The 14,057-nt window shown below is 42.9% G+C and overlaps 1 protein-coding gene across 1 annotated transcript; it reads left to right on the top strand.

The window, feature by feature from the left end:
* Positions 1-1,553: 1,553 nt before the first annotated feature.
* kcna4 (potassium voltage-gated channel, shaker-related subfamily, member 4) lies at positions 1,554-3,958 on the top strand. The gene has a single exon (XM_070554908.1). The coding sequence runs from the start codon at positions 1,742-1,744 to the stop codon at positions 3,809-3,811; it is 2,070 nt and encodes a 689-aa protein (XP_070411009.1). The 5' UTR covers positions 1,554-1,741; the 3' UTR covers positions 3,812-3,958.
* The last annotated feature ends 10,099 nt before the right edge of the window (positions 3,959-14,057 follow it).

Raw genomic sequence — 14,057 nt, 5'->3', positions numbered from 1 at the left:
TTCAGGTTCATGTGAACCACAAAATGCATCCCTGCTGATGTTTTCAAGTAATAATTCCCAAAAAATTATTCGGTTTATTGTTTCAGTTAAATCTTAGCTAAGATTGTGTAAAATATGTTCATTTATCGGAGAAAAAAACAATTCCAGGAGCTGGAAAGAGGAATAAGAGAAAAATGAAAAACAATCTTTATTGAAGGAAAAATATACTTTTTTTTTGTTGAGGAAAAAAAGTCAGTTTGGCACCATGGAGGCATGCTGAAGGGCAGATAATTGTGGATGAGAGACTGCAGCAGGTACGCAGTACCGGCTGCGTCCACTGGGGGAGGACCGAGCGCCGCCTGCGCGCTGCAGTACACGACACACACACACACACACACACACACACACACACACACACACACACACACACACACACACACACACACACACACACACACACAATGGGAGGGATACAGGAGATAGGTAGAGCTAAAGCGGCAGACAGACAGATGTGTGATGCTCAGACTGAGGCCGTTCCTTTCCGCCCGAACCAAGGTAAACTTTTACCCACCCTCGTTTTCTTCTGCTCGCGGTCGCGTGGAGCCATCGTAGATGCCAACTCGCTGCGTGAACACCTGATTCCCCAGAAGCGGTGCCGCAGAAATTGAGGCTCAAGTGCCAACAGATCCTGTTGAATTGAGACAACACGTCGACATGCACGCAGCCGGAAAAAGTGCCCTCCTCAGAGTGCGTCAGAGCACGGATGCATATGCTGGATGTGGATATGGTCGCCCGTTGGAGACGGAGACGGATTTGTGATTATCACGCCTCACAATCAAGACGAAGGTTTGAGCGCAGAAGAAAATCTGTATCCTCGCCTCCTCATCATCTTCCAACAAATGTGTTTTTAGGAGGGCTGAGGCTCTTTTGGCCCTTTACGGATGTAAGTATGGATGTCAGGATGAAATAATGGTGCTTAGTGAGAGGATTTCGTGCGAAACGTGTTTTGTTAATGCCGTCCAAGCATTAATATTAATAATAATAATAATAATAATAATAATAATAATAATAATAATAATAATAATAATAAGCGTGTGAAGTTTCGTAATATGCACAGCGATCATTAATATTAACACGTCCCTTTCTCTCGTGTTGTTGTCTAAATCCTATCCTCTCCTTTTCTCGCAGCTTCTGAGAGGAAAAGTCATTCGGATTCATCGGAGCTCCAGAATAAAGCGGAGATCCATCCAAATGAAACACAAATATAGATCTCACCTCATAAAATGGCAACCACGGGTGACCACGGAGGATTAAAGGACGCGTTTGAGCGCAAACCCTCGGTCGTGGGGGAATGAGCCACCTGATGGCCACCAGAGAAACGGAGGAGAGACTGTTTTGGTGTCGCTTGTTGACTCGGTGATTTATGAACACATAAAGCGGCGCTGCAAGTTTGACAGAGCGTCTGCGTAACAGGCTATGCCACTGGCCCTTGGATTTGTATTATCCTTATGTTTATATTTTGCTTCTAATGATGTCATAAAATCTTGGGTGCTCGAGCCACGACCATTATCTTCTATCATGTAAGAAGCTACCCAATATGGACCTTTCTGAGGAGTGTTTGTTGTTCTCACTTTCTCTTATTCCCGGGAACGGTTGATGCCTCGTGCCCTCGCGTCTCTGCGCGCGCCGAACTGCAACTTTTCTCCCCTGCTCTGCATCCACACCTTGTCGTGGCGCTTACTGCGCCGCTGATCGACTGAAAATGGAATTTGCGATGGTGGGTGCGGACGGAGGGTGCAACAGTCACCTGCCTTACGGATATGCCCAAGCTCGCGCACGGGAAAGGGAGCGCGAGAGGGAGCGCCAGGCTGCCCAGTCGCGAGCGGCGGCTGCAGCGGCCGCGGCCGAAGGATGCTCTGGTGCGGAGGGAGGAGGAGGAGGAGGAGGAGGTGGTGGAGGCGGTGGTGTAGGGGGGTCCACCTCCACCGCCTCCTCGAGCGCTCATCTCCTTAACAATCGCCAGCATCAGTCTCGCGCCGCCTCCTCCTCCGCGAACATCAGCAGCAGCGCCGCCTCGCGCCCCTCCTCCTCCTCCTCCCAGCATCAGCAGGAACCCGAGCAGCAGCACAGAGTTCTCAGAGAGCGGAAAAAGCAGCGCGGCGTCGGACGGTGGAGGCGCAACCGGAGCACTCTCGGCGGGGACCTGCGCCACTCGGAGCTGGCGCTGCTCGGATCCGAGGAGGACATCATGATAGAGGAGGAGGAGGAGGAGGCCGAGGGAGCGGAGGAAGAGGAGGAGGAAGAAGGGGAGGCGGCAGAGGGGGTTCGAGGCAGCAAAAGGTCGAGTTTTCTGTGCAACATGGATGATGAGGAGACGGTGTCGATCACCGACCGGCGCCCTCAGTCCGGCTACGAGAACGTTTACAGCGAGTGCGGCTGCTGCGAGCGGGTGGTCATCAACGTGTCGGGGCTGAAGTTTGAAACTCAGCTCAAGACTCTCACTCAGTTCCCAGACACCTTGCTGGGAGACCCCGACAAGCGCATCAGGTACTTCGACCCGCTGAGGAACGAATACTTCTTCGATCGAAACCGGCCGAGCTTCGATGCCATCCTGTACTACTACCAGTCAGGGGGGCGCTTAAAAAGACCCGTGAACGTGCCGTTTGACATCTTCTCAGAGGAGGTGAAGTTTTACGAACTCGGCGAGGAGGCGATCCTCAAGTTTCGGGAAGATGAGGGTTTTGTGAAAGAGGAGGAAAAGCCTCTGCCGGAGGACGAGTTCAAGCGCCAGATCTGGCTGCTGTTCGAGTATCCGGAGAGCTCGAGTCCTGCCCGGGGCATCGCGGTGGTGTCCGTCCTGGTCATCGTCATCTCTATTGTCATTTTCTGCCTGGAGACGCTGCCAGAGTTCAGGGATGAAAAAGAGTACCTGCAGCCACGACACAACTCTTCTCAGCCGGACCACGGCTTCACACCCTTCAACGACCCGTTCTTCATCGTGGAGACGGTCTGCATCATCTGGTTCTCCTTTGAGATTATAGTGCGCTTCTTTGCAAGTCCGAGCAAAACAGCTTTCTTTAAAAACATTATGAACACGATAGACATTGTATCCATTTTGCCTTACTTCATAACTCTTGGCACGGATCTGGCGCAGCACCAGGGCAACGGGCAGCACACCATGAGCTTCGCCATCCTGAGAATAATCCGCCTGGTTCGGGTGTTCCGCATCTTCAAGCTGTCCAGACACTCCAAGGGGCTGCAGATCCTGGGTCACACGCTGCGCGCCAGCATGAGGGAGCTGGCTCTGCTCATCTTCTTCCTGGTCATCGGCGTAATCCTGTTCTCCAGCGCGGTGTACTTCGCTGAGGCGGACGAACCCACCTCTCAGTTCACGAGCATCCCCGACGCGTTCTGGTGGGCCGTGGTTACCATGACGACGGTTGGCTACGGTGACATGAAGCCCATCACTGTTGGTGGGAAGATAGTTGGTTCGCTGTGCGCGATCGCGGGCGTGTTAACCATCGCGCTGCCGGTGCCTGTCATAGTGTCCAATTTTAACTACTTTTACCACCGAGAGACGGATAACGACGACCAGCCGCCCGCCGTGGTGGAGAGCATGCCCCCGGGATGCCCTTATTTCCCTGACTTTCTAAGAAAATTCAAAGGTTCACCCTCTGGCTCATCGCTGGGTGACAAAGCGGAGTACATGGAGATGGAGGAAGGGGTGACGGAGTCGCTGTGCGGGCTGGACAAGAGCCCCAGTAAAGGAAACGGCACAGACATAAGCAGGAAAAACAGTACTAACTCTAAATCCATTCAGACTGACGTGTGATTACAGTAGTTTATTATTATTAGTGGTATTGTTTTGTTTTCCAAAGAAGAAAAGCATCTTGTAGAGACACTTTCTGCTCAACAGCAGCGGAATCCCCTCCCCAACCCTCCCCAAACACAGGCTTTACGCACGCGTCAGAGTGCACACAGACACACACAGATTTACGCACACACATACACTCACACATAAACACGAAACTAATTGGCAAGCTCAAAAGTTTTCTCTTGACACAATCATAATCTATAATTTATCTAATTTATTGGTAAATATATTAATTTATTCTGTGCGGGCTTCCAAATCTGACAGATCTAAATTAGAAACAGGCTATGCATTCGCACTTTATGAGTTTCATCTGTCACACCAGAGGGTTAGGGACGATCTTTTTGCTGTTATGCAATACAGTTTAAAACATGTTTGCACTAATGTAGAATTTGCGCTGGGTTTGGCAGATTTCTATGTAGAGACAGAAACTGTAGGCCATGCAGGCAACACGGTAGGCACCTTCTGCTCAGCTGGAACACGAATGAGGATTTTAACACTCAATTGGATTCTGACATAAACCAAAACAGCACTTAAAAATGATATGGATATATATATATATATATATATATTGGTGATGTGGCATTTAGGAGGCATTAAAACACATAGGGCTGCAACAAATAAGCTTTTCTTTCTCCACAAGAAAAATCAAAACGCCTTGTGTTGTTGATGCACCATGAGAGCTAAGCACAGAAATCAGAGTTTAAAATGGCTGGAGAAGTGACTCGCCTCGGCTTTTGTCTGGAGCTTTTCACGCAAACCTTTTTTTCTCATTCAAACCACCTCAAAATGACAGTATCCCTTTACAAAGTCGAAGCTGGAACGTCACAACACAAATGACTCCGGATGAGAGTTTACGAGCATTTTTCCTCTTATCCGTTGGACTCTGTGCACAAAACAGTTTTTTTTTCAAGAGGACTTTGTGATCTCGGAGCTCAGAAGATTTTTAGGATGCGGATGTCTTCCAAGGTATGTGGCTTTAAGTTTCCTGTGTGCCAAACTGTCAGATTTACCTGGGGATGCTTAGAAAACACGTAAACGCACCACCAGCATCATAATCGTTAACATTCCAATCTGAAAACTATCACGTGCCCCCTGAAGCAGTGGAATATGCTCGAAGACGCATGCGTCACTGTGCGTAAAACGTGCGCATTCGTGCTATTTTGCACTCCTTTGCAGCTTTTAACTTAAATCTGTTACTTAATAAAACATTTTATTATTAAAAGCTGCACTTAACCCGATGAGACATTAGCTCAATTTTTTGAGAACGTTGGTGCTAAATGTTTTTGGACATTTTACAACAAATAATTTTTAATAAACTTCCTTTCATTTCTAACAGACTGTTGATAAGTACTGTTCCACGTCTGTGGTGAGTGGTCTGGAGTTTCTTTAGAGCAGATCAGGATCTGGGGTGTCGCTGTCGTTGTGTCCTTGGGCAAGACACTTCACCCACGATGCCTGCTGGTGGTGGTCGGAGGGACTGGTGGCGCCAGTGCTCGGCAGCCTCGCCTCTGTCAGTGCGCCCCAGGGCAGCTGTGGCTACATCGTAGCTCATCCCCACCAGTGTGTGAATGTGTGTGTGAATGGGTGAATGACTGATTGTGTTGTAAAGCGCCTTGGGGGGTTCCAGGACTCTAGAAGGCGCTATATCAAATACAAGTCATTTACCAGTTACCATTTCATAAAATGATCCAAAACTTACTTCTTTCTGCAAACAAAACATTAAAAGCCCCATAGAGTCTTCCTCCAATGAGAAATGTGTTTCAGCATCTTATCAGATGTCTGAATTTGTGCAAACAATAATGTGTGTGCAAGGAGGAAACTTTGTCTGAGCTGACTCCTAAATGTCCTTAAATGACTTCATGGCATTGCTGGTTCAGAAGTCATGGTTAATTTAATGTCTTTTTAATTAAAGCAGAAACCTGAACCCATCCTCTGAATAGACTCATTGGCAAAGTCAAAGCCATCTTGAATTGTCAACAACAAAAAAAGTTGTTTTAATGTTAAAATGAAATAAATCAGACCCTATACATCAAACAGGATGCAAACCGTACTTCATGCAGGAATTAAATCAAGTAGATTTCTGGTAACAATACATTTAATGTTACTCCAAATAAGCTATTTATCTAATCTGTCTGTTTAAAATGGGCTCTGTATGAGTAGCACATAAAAGAACAAAGTAAGAACTGACTTTGTTTATTCCTCTTTTATTATTGTTGGAACTGGATGTTCTGGGTGTAATCCAGCTGATATAAAAAAGACACTTTTTCAAGTGCTTCTCTAATTTTGCAGCAGCATAAAAGTCTGGCAGTCCTACACAACAAGAGTCTCATACAAACAAAGCCTACATCTGTAGATTTTTTCCAGGGAACAACATCAACAATTATTTTTTACCAGCTTTTTTGGATGTTTTGAGGTGTGTGTGTGTGTGTGTGTGTGTGTGTGTGAGAGAGAGAGAGAGAGAGTGGGAGTGACTCTTTTCTGCAGATGTTCATTTCACCCATTTTAGATACCTGCTGCTTATCCATGCAGGGCCACAGGCAGGTGGGTAGGGTACACCCTGGACAGATTGCCAGTCCATCACAGGGTAACACAACCATGCACGCGCACACACACCTGGGGAGGGCCCACATGCACAGGCAGAACATACAAACCCCAGGCTGGGAGTCGAACCCAGGACCTTCTTGCTGCAAGGCAACAGCTCTAACCACTGCGCAACTGTGCAGCCCCTTTTTCTGCAGGTAGTATTTCAATATTTTTCACAACATTTTGGGTTTTTCACATCAAGCTGATGACCAATTCCACATGAAAGTAATACTTTGACTGTCTTCTTGACAGATTAACTACATCTAAAAATTGCATGTCGACTTTTACCTTACAAAGGGGATCTCTTGAATCTGCGTGGGAGGGGTGGGAAACCGACTGCTGTCTAATAATAATAATAATAATAATAATAATAATACATTTTATTTAAAAGCGCCTTTCAGAACACCCAAGGTCACTTGACAGAAAATACTTCATAAAATACAGTAAAACAACAATAAAAAGCAAACAAGACAAAACAAAGAGAGAAACAGTTCAATAAAATCAGAGGTCGTAGGCAGATTTAAACATACAGTATGTGTTTTGAGTTTGGTTTTGAAAAGGGTAAAACTGTCGATGTTCCTGATGTCTGGGGGGAGTGAGTTCCAGAGACGAGGAGCAGAGCGGCTGAAAGTTCTGCTCCCCATGGTAGTGAGACGGGCAGAAGGAACCGCAAGATGGATGGAAGAAGAAGATCTGAGAGAACGGGATGAGGTGTTAATACTTCTAAGGTCTGAGATATATGGAGGAGAGAGGTTGTGGATTGCTTTGAAGGTGTGGAGGAGAATTTTGAAGATGGACCTGAATTTCATTGTCTGGTTGTTTTTAATATTGGAAAGCGCTTTGAGCTGCATTTGTATGAAAAGCGCTTCATAAACATTTTTATTGATTGACAGATTGACCTTAAATTTTGATTTTCAATTCCATCCTTATCGTTTCCTGTTCAGTTGCCCTCATACACCATCACCATTAATATCATTTTATAGTAAAGGTCAACATGCTATTTCTTAAATTTAAACTGTCAAGAAAATTTAAAATATTATTTTCAAAGGTAAGCGGCTCTACTATTTTAAGATTTTGTAATATCAGCTGCCATATTGTTTGGTGAAATGTTTTATAAATAACTTGACTTGGCTTAAGAAATCCAAAATGCTGAGAAACACTTAAATACGTCTAAAAGATGATATAAATACTTCAAGAATGTTTATTCCCATCGCAAAACCCTTTTAATCTATAAGTTTTAGAGCATTATTTGAATGTTTGAGACTGTTATTGTGAAGGACTGTCACTTTCTTCCTACTGCAGAAATAAAGATGCTCTTGATAAAGTGACTTTTTAAATATTTAATCAGTCAAAGGAACCCCCCAGTTACAATAATAACAAAAGAGAAATAAACAAAGTCAGATCTTAGATCCGACTTTTTTCTCCTGAATGGTGCAAATACAGTTTAGGGCAGAAACAGCTAGAACCAATTTTTAAATGACAAATTAAATCAATTACTTATTTAGGAGTACAATCAAGTATATTGTTGACAGAAATCTGCTTTATCTTAATTGCTGCTCAGAAAATGTTTGGTCTCACTCCCATTTGTTCTTGTTGCCTGTTTAAGCTCTACTTGGAGCCTCGTTAAGGTCCAGCCATGCACAATGTGATTTTTGGCCATTTTCAAGTGGTCTTAAACTTTTGATGGGGACCGTGAAACCTTTTGTAAGTAAAATGATGCAAGAAAGAAATTTGGGGATGTGCTCAGTCTAGCATCTGCTTCACAGAGCCAAAGTGCTCACATCAAAACTCCATTTCCACTTTAACTCTTTTCTAAAAGCCATTCCTTAAAATAAAGCAGACCAAAACATTCATCGCTCACTTCTCCCAAAGCGATCATAACATCAGCATACGATCATTTATTGTGCGTTCCTTCTTCGAGGAGCTGTTTATACAGGATATTTTTAACACCTGCACCCACAGCCAATCGTAGAGTGCAACCACGTTGGCTCCCAGCTAGCTCCTGACACCTCAAACTTACCACTTACATAATGAGGCTTACTGCGAGAGGCACAATCCGAACCAATTTTCGAGCAAAGCGTGTGGGTCAGACATATTCTGAGGCTTGTGGCTGATGAATCGACTGTGAGAAACAGCGTGTATCCTCTTGAGCCACGGAGGCTCAGATTCTGACTGCTTGTAGCATCCCGTGGTCACGTGCGGGGCCGATTCTTTGTAGTTTAGATACGAACCATATGGCTGGAGCGTGTGAAAAAAGTGAAGGGCTATTTATGGTTGTTTCCCCCCAAAGTATGCTATGTCTGTCAAAGGATGAGGAGGAGAGGTGGAGAGAAACTGGCTGTGCAGTAGATAATGTCAGCCTGGGTTACGTAATGATGGAAAGAGCAGAGTACCAATGAGTTGGGCCGGGCAACACAAAAGTTAAGTGGCAGTTCTGCTAATCAGATAAAAATCAACGACAACTTAGCAGGACGCAGTCACTGGCTCGAGCTTTTCCTGTAGTGTATATTTGATTCGTTTCCATTTTATGTATTGTACGGTGTACTTTAGGTTTGACATATTTTTTCCTGAAGAGGTTTTCCCTGATTCCTTTTTGTCTGATGTTTATTTTTTTCTGTGACCTTTTTTACTAACACTATTTAGGCAGACATCTAATGGATTTTTGAGGCTTTTTTCTCTGTGGTCTGATGTTTGACACCTGAGACCTGAGGATGTCCTAAACTATACACCGTATTATCGAGATTTTCTAAAAGTTTAGGAAATTTCTGCAGGTAAAAAAAAAATATATATATATATTTATAAATCAGGAATTTGCGTTTTTGTGTTTTACATGAAGAACTATAGTGGTGCAGTCTTGTGAATGGGAAGCTCGTTGTGCTTTTTTCTAGTTCGCAGCAGTGAATCACAGAATCAAGTTTAGAAAACTAGACCGACAACATCTCAAAGGGTTTTTCTGTTTACTCTAAATTATTATAAGTATTTAGTAGTAAAACATAACCCTAAAACACAAATAAAATCTAATTTCTGGGAGAATTGCAGCATTTTATTTTTGATTTAAAAAATGAAAGAAACTAATAAAAACAATGGAATGAAAACCAAAAACAATGCAATAAGGAAATGACAGTTACAGATGATGCTTTATGTAGCAGAGGGAACAACATCATGTGATCTAAATACGTATGTCTGCAAGAATGGAAATGCCTTTAATTAGGATGTAATTTCCTGATGTTAGAGAATGTTTCCTTGATTATGCTTTGATAATAATATAGAGCTCAAACTGCTCAACGCTACAAACTCAGAACAATGACTGGAATCCTCTCCTAATATTCCGACTAGGCTTGGCGTGCTCATGCTGTTGCTTCAAAAACGATGGAACATTAAAAATGGCTGATGTGTCATTACCGCACATCCTGCGGTCTAGGTTTAAGCGACTTCTTTAGACTGACACAACCTTCTCTGCAAAGCGGAAGCCGAATTGTGCTGACAGCCAAAGGTCAAAGCCACAAATGACCCTGCTGAATAATGGCTCATTTAGCCGCTCAGAAAATGACTCCCACCTGCTGCAGAGGCATCCATCCGTCTTCTACATCTGCTTATACGTGCTCAGGGTCACCAAGGGCTGGAGTCCATCCCAGATTACACTGGAGGCACAGGGAATGTGTCGATGGGACGCTATAGAGACAGATACTGAGATTAACCAATGGCTTAAATTTCTTCAGTCTGATACAACAGCCATGCGATCAATTCCTTCCCTGCAAAGAATCCTTCTTCAGAGAGGTGTTGATTAAACTGTACGATTATTCTGGAGGAGCTAATGTGTGCTGGTAGAGCTTTTTTTTCCTGAGCAGACTCTAGTCGATACGGCAAACACTGCTCAGTAAAAGTGTAGCCTTGAATATTTCTATAAAACTGAATGGGTACATCTGTGAATCAGCTGTTAAATAGTTTCTGATTTATATTTTCTCACTTTGCCACGCAGCATGGACAGGAGGCCTGTAAAAGAGGCCCCAGAGATGTTTATTATGCTTCCAATGATTAACACTAAAAGTTAGTTACGTGACATGTTGTTAATGGAAAGCCAGATTATTGTTTGTAAATGTATCATATTAAAGGGGATGTTCTGTGTTTTTATAAAAAGGCCTTAAAGAATTACAGATAGGTTCCTAAACTTCCTCCTTATGGAGAAAAACTTTTCTTGTATAAAAGTATTGTTACGCCAATGCTTAGTCTGTACAAACAGCAAAACGATAGCAAGCCATTCTTTAAATGTGCAGAGCAGCTCAGTGGCATGGTGGTATGAGTGTCTGTCCTGAAAATGAGAGATTGTGGGTTCAATTCCATGGTAGAGTCATTCCAAAGACTTTTAAAAGGGACACAATGCCTCCCTGCTTCACACTCATCATTAACGGGTTCAATTAGGGGGTTAAACCACCAAATGCTTCTCAAGCGCGGCCACAGCTGCAGCTCACTGTTCCCCCAGCGGATGGGTCAAATATGGAGAGCAAATTTCACCACACCAGTGTGACAACTAGTTTGGCAACTAGTGGGACTGTAAAGAGATACTTTGCAACATTTTCTTATTTTTAACGAAAGGCCACCCAGCCCCCATCGCCCCCCGTGGCCAGAGTATTCCACTTGCAACTTCAGCCTTGGGGGGGGGGGGGGGGGGGGGGGGGGCTCTGTTGGGAATGGAGCTGACATACCTGGTGCACTGTCTGGTTCCAGCACGTTTCCTGCATGTTTCAGATTGTGAACACAGCTGATTTGTTTAAATTATTGATGAATCACTCCTGCAGACACTAAGAAAGGCTGGGGAGACATTTCAGCTGTTAGATTAAGGTGGAAACGCACATCAAGGAGATGGATTTTGCTTTCCGTTCTACAAACAGACACTAGGGGGTGCTGAAAGCAAACAAAAATTGCATGGTTCCCCTTAAACTTTTAACTTAATTTTAAATATATAGTCTGGCAATGACCCATAGACAGAGTTCAGTTTTAGGGCGGAATCTACGGTAGTCTTTCAAACCGTCTCTGCATGTAAGCCCTAGAACCAATGAGAATATTCACAGCTACATAAATCAGTCAGCAGGGCAGTCCACTTTACACATTCAAAGTAGAAAAAGCAAATACATCTTTTGTTTCAAATAAAGGACAAGTACGTCTATGTGTTCACATCTCAAAGAGAAAGCCATCTGAGTTGTCCGAAGTTGATGCCAAAGCCATTTCAGACAAGTGCCATTCAAACGGCATCTTTGTTTTTTTGCAGCTCTGGTGCTAAGCCCACCCAACATCTCTCTTCAAAAATACAACACAGCGATTGGACAAACCTTAAACTGTTCGGGCCAATGGTAGACCTGCTGAGGCTAATGGAGTGTGGATAGACTGACCTGACTAGAATTTTTTGCTGCTGCTATGTTTTGTCTAGATTTCCAGACTAGCAAGACTTTGCACATTTAGTGCATCCAGGGTTCGAGTCCTGCAGGAAGTTCTTAACAGTTTTCCAGAAGTAACTGTTTAATCAACATTGGTGGCTCATAAAGTTTTTTTTAACAACAATGCATGAACAGCTGCAAAACTTTAGAGCTTGAAGCTTTTTTTCAGCCCTTAGATTTTTGTTTTTGATTCAAGTTTACCACACTGAACACACTGGTCATGTTCTGTTTACAATCTTCTTTGCTATGGCTTCCTTCCTGTTACTCATGCATGCAGTGTTGTCTTTTCATGCATACTGCTGATTGGCACAAAATAATAATAATAAAAAAATTATAATTATAAAGCTCGCAGCTGCCCACTTCTCTGCAGTATACCTATGATGAGACACAAGCATGACATGGGCTGACAAACCATCTTTGGCTGCCTGAAATGTGACTCATCAATCCAACAGCTCGTTACTTTTATTTTTCCGTGTGAATGCACAGCTAACTGTGATGCATCCACTTTTGGGAGAGTATCGGCCTTTGTGAACAGCATTCTCACGTGCATTCGCTAAATGGATCAGAGACATTACACGTCAAATTAATTTAAAATATTTTTGATGGGGTAGGGGCGTTTGACCCTTTATTGGTGAGCAGAAGTCAGCAGATTTGAGGGAAGAGACAGGACAGGTCATATTCAGCTGTTGAGAAATTAAGTGAAATTATATTCTAAAAGCAGAGAGAAGTGTGGTTTTTGTTGTCAAATGTTAAATATGGTATTAACATCCAAATATAATTATTTACTGCTTTAAGGCTGGTGTTAATGGGGATTTATTTGCATCCAAAACACAATGTCTTCCTGTTTTTTTTTTCTTTTCTCTGATAAAACAAGCAAATGACTTTTGGTCTTAAATCACAGTTCACTGGAGTTTATTCAGTCTAACAAGATTAGAAAACTTTAATGAAATCATACTGAAAATGAACAGCCATGAAAATAATTAGTGACATCACTAAAATGACCTCTTTTGCCCTCTTTTTTTACTTATAATATTTTCTTAAAAAAAAACAACAAAAAAACATTTTAAAGATGGTTAGTTGGAGAACAAAGAGTTTAAAGAGAAAAATTATTCAGTGAGAGGAAAGTTGTCAGCTACAATTGCATGTGACTTTGTAACTCTTGTTCATTTGGTGGTGAGAATAAACACAGTATGCTGAGATCCCATTTGGGTGAACTCTAAAACTGGGTGAAACATTTAGTTATTACACAATTTGACCAAAAAAGCCCAAATCAGCAAATGTTTGGATAGAATTTTGTCCATTTCCATACCATCAGCATGGTTTATTAAAAGTTCTCACAAAGATTCATTCCTGGGTTTTTACTGCCTGTAAAATGACGGCAAACACGTATTAAGATTTGAAGGTGTAATATTTAAAATAATTCCCTGTTTGAATCATGCATCGGGCTGTGGCAGCACACCTCTACCCTAAACCAAATAAGATGAGCTAAGCTAAGCTGAACTAAATTACTTCATAAGTGAATTTAAACTCCTTACATCACTAACAGATGATAATACACACACACACACACACACACACACACACACACACACACACACACACACACACACACACACACACACACACACACACACACACACACACACACACACACACACACACACACACACACACACACACACACACACACACACACACGTTAATCTAAAAGAAAATGCCAAAACACATGACAGCTAAAATGCTGCAGAACATTTATTTACATTTTTTGTCTGCAAATTACAGCTGTTATTAAACTGACCAAGAATGTTATTGTAACAGCCTACACACTGGTCCAGATGGTGTTTCTTCAATACATTTAATGATTTTGTGGAGAATTAATTAATCATAGAAAATTGCGTGGCCTGAAACAACACATTTTGTAGTTTTTTCCCAAGAAAAGACTCAAATGTTTTGTCTCAAGTAATGACTGCTAGTGGCCTTGTCATGACTTGCTATCATGCCAGGCTGATCAAAATCATAGTTTCTTGGAAGTAATCAAAGCAACTGGTAAAGCAACAGAAAAGAGAGAAGTTTCATGAGGTTTGAACGTCTCACCATGCATCTGCCTAGCCAAAACATTAAGACCTGCCAGTCGGCTGAGCCAAAACTGTATACAAGCAGACAAGGCAAGAGGTTTTAGAGTGGGAGGA

The sequence above is a fragment of the Nothobranchius furzeri genome, chromosome 9 (genome assembly GCF_043380555.1).
Source record: "Nothobranchius furzeri strain GRZ-AD chromosome 9, NfurGRZ-RIMD1, whole genome shotgun sequence".
In the NCBI taxonomy this organism is placed as follows: domain Eukaryota; kingdom Metazoa; phylum Chordata; class Actinopteri; order Cyprinodontiformes; family Nothobranchiidae; genus Nothobranchius; species Nothobranchius furzeri.
The sequence above is the reverse complement of the archived record's forward strand: the minus strand, read 5'-3'. Positions and strand labels throughout refer to the sequence as shown.